At 38.6% G+C, this 2326-nt stretch overlaps 1 protein-coding gene across 1 annotated transcript; it reads left to right on the top strand.

Annotated features, from left to right (window-relative positions):
* Positions 1–796: 796 nt before the first annotated feature.
* Positions 797–1664, top strand: LOC140862741 (uncharacterized). The gene is made up of 3 exons (XM_073265778.1): positions 797–1045; positions 1261–1515; positions 1572–1664. The coding sequence occupies exons 1-3, from the start codon at positions 797–799 to the stop codon at positions 1662–1664; spliced, it is 597 nt and encodes a 198-aa protein (XP_073121879.1).
* Positions 1665–2326: the final 662 nt, after the last annotated feature.

Below are 2326 nucleotides of genomic sequence, written 5' to 3' on the forward strand. Positions count from 1 at the left end.
TGCAAACTGGGAAGAAATTGAGTTTTCTCTATAATGTATTAAATACGCATACTAGGATGTCAGTGGACTCTACTTTTGGAGGTACAATATTTTCTAAGGACCCTATTTAGGCCCATGAGATGCTGGAACATATGACTATTAATAGTTTTCAATGGCCGTCTGAACGAATAAGAGTCAAGAAGTTTGTCGGAGTGTATGCAGTTGACCCTATCACATCTATCTTTGTCCAACTGTCTGCTTTAACTACATAAGTGGCTTTATTAAATAAGATAAGTGTCGCAGATCCAGCAGGTGTGTCGGTTTCCATCTAGGAATCTCATCCTCCCGAGGAAGCTCAGTACATCAATCAGAGGCTATGGAGGTTATCGAGGTCACCCTGTTCCAAATACTATCACCCTGGCTTACGTAACCATGAAAATTTTTCTTATGCCAACAATAAAAATGTGTTGAATCCTCCTCCGAGGTTCAATACAAACAAGGGTGAGGGGAAGCTGTCATTGGAGGATGTGGTATCTATTTTTGTTATTGAATCTGGCAAACGAATGTCAAGAACTGAGACTCGAATTGATAGCATGGAGACGCACATGTGTAGTTTGGGTGCCATGATGAAATCCATGGAAACTCAGATTGGGCAATTAGCAAATGCTTTGAAGGATCAGAATAGAGGCCAATTTCCTAATAATACAGAGGTGAACCCGGAGAGCAATGCAAGGCTGTAGAATTGAGGAGCGGAAATAAAATAGGGGCTGAAGGAAGAGAAGAAGGGCATGAAAAAGCTAAGGAAGCCGAGAATCCAATGGTTGAGGAAATACTTGTTGAGGAGAAAAAGGATGAACCTGAACCAAAGCCGATGTACAAGCCACAACTTCCGTACCCACAAAGGTTCAAGAAGAAGGCACTAGATGAGCAGTTCTCCAAGTTTCTAGACATCTTCAAAATGATACATATCAACATTATTTTTGCAGATGTTTCAGAACAGATGTCAAATTATGCCAAGTTTATAAAGGATGTGATGTCCAAGAAGATAAGGTTGCAAGAGAATGAGGTGGTGAATTTAACTGAAGAGTGCATCGCTATCCTATAGAAGAAATTGTCACAAAAGCTTAAGGATCCAGGGATTTTTACTATCCCTTGTTTTATTGGTGGTGCTAAGGTAAATAGAGCTTTATGTGATTTAGGCGCAAGTATAAATTTAATGCATTTTTCTATTTACAGGACTTTGGAGCTTGGTGAAGTAAAAACGACCACATCACGTTGCAGCTGGCTAACCGAAGTATCACATATCCACGGGGAATTGTAGAAGTTGTTTTGGTGAAATTTGATAAGTTTATATTTCCAGCGGATTTTGTGATATTAGGCATGGATGAGGATGAAGAAGCTCCTTTGATTTTTGGGAGGCCCTTTTTGGCTACTGCAAGAGAATTAATTGATGTCCATAAAGGAGAGCTCAATCTTAGAGTTGGTGGCGAAGCTGTAATCTTCAACATCTATCATGCCATGAGAGGACCAAGCGAGGTAAGAACTTGTAAGCATTGAAGTTATTGATTCTTATAATCCTTTTACATGTGCAGGAATTAATGTCTCGTTGGAGAGATGCTTGGTTGCGGATGAGAAAGTTGATAAAGAAAAGGATTGGGAACTTTGTGAACAAGAGGCTTTCTTGATGGTGCTCCAACAGAAAAAAGGGTGAATTCTAAAGAACCAGAGGAGTTGGAAAATAGTGCAACAAAGGTAACCGTCGAAAATCATAATCTCAAAGAATTACCTGCACACTTATGTTATGTATTCCTTGGTGAGAATTCGACTTGTCCGGTAATTATTTCTTCTCATATTTCTGAGGTTGAAAATGATAAATTACTGAGAGTGTTGAGAAATTTTAAAACTACTTAAGATGGTCGATTTTGGATATCAAAGGTATTAGTCCCACTATATGCATGCATAAAAATTTGATGGAGGAGTCTTACATTCCTTATGTGGATCATCAAAGGCGGTTGAATCCGGCCATGAAGGAGGTAGTAAAAAATGAAGTTTTGAAATTGTTGAATGCTGGTGTGATTTATGCTATTTCTGATAGTAGTTGGGTTTCCCCAGTTCAAGTAGTGCCTAAGAAAGGTGAGATTACTATGGTAAAAAATGAAAAGAATGAATTAATTTCCACACGCATAGTAACTAGTTGGCGAATTTGTGTAGATTATAGGAAATTGAATAAGGCTACTCGTAAGGATCATTTTCCACTTTCTTTGATTGATCAAATGCTTGACAGGCTAGCTGGTTTATTATTGCTTCTTAGATGGATATTCAGGTTAAATCAGATTGCTATAGCGCC

Source organism: Henckelia pumila, chromosome 4 (genome assembly GCF_033568475.1).
Source record: "Henckelia pumila isolate YLH828 chromosome 4, ASM3356847v2, whole genome shotgun sequence".
Lineage (NCBI taxonomy): Eukaryota > Viridiplantae > Streptophyta > Magnoliopsida > Lamiales > Gesneriaceae > Henckelia > Henckelia pumila.

Excerpts from the sequence above, each read along its gene's own strand:
- LOC140862741 (XM_073265778.1), top strand. The coding sequence starts at position 797 with ATGGTTGAGGAAATACTTGTTGAGGAGAAAAAGGATGAACCTGAACCA. Across the intron at positions 1,046-1,260 it reads TAAGGTTGCAAGAGAATGAG|CTGGCTAACCGAAGTATCAC; the intron begins GTGGTGAATTTA and ends ATCACGTTGCAG. Across the intron at positions 1,516-1,571 it reads CCATGAGAGGACCAAGCGAG|GAATTAATGTCTCGTTGGAG; the intron begins GTAAGAACTTGT and ends TTACATGTGCAG.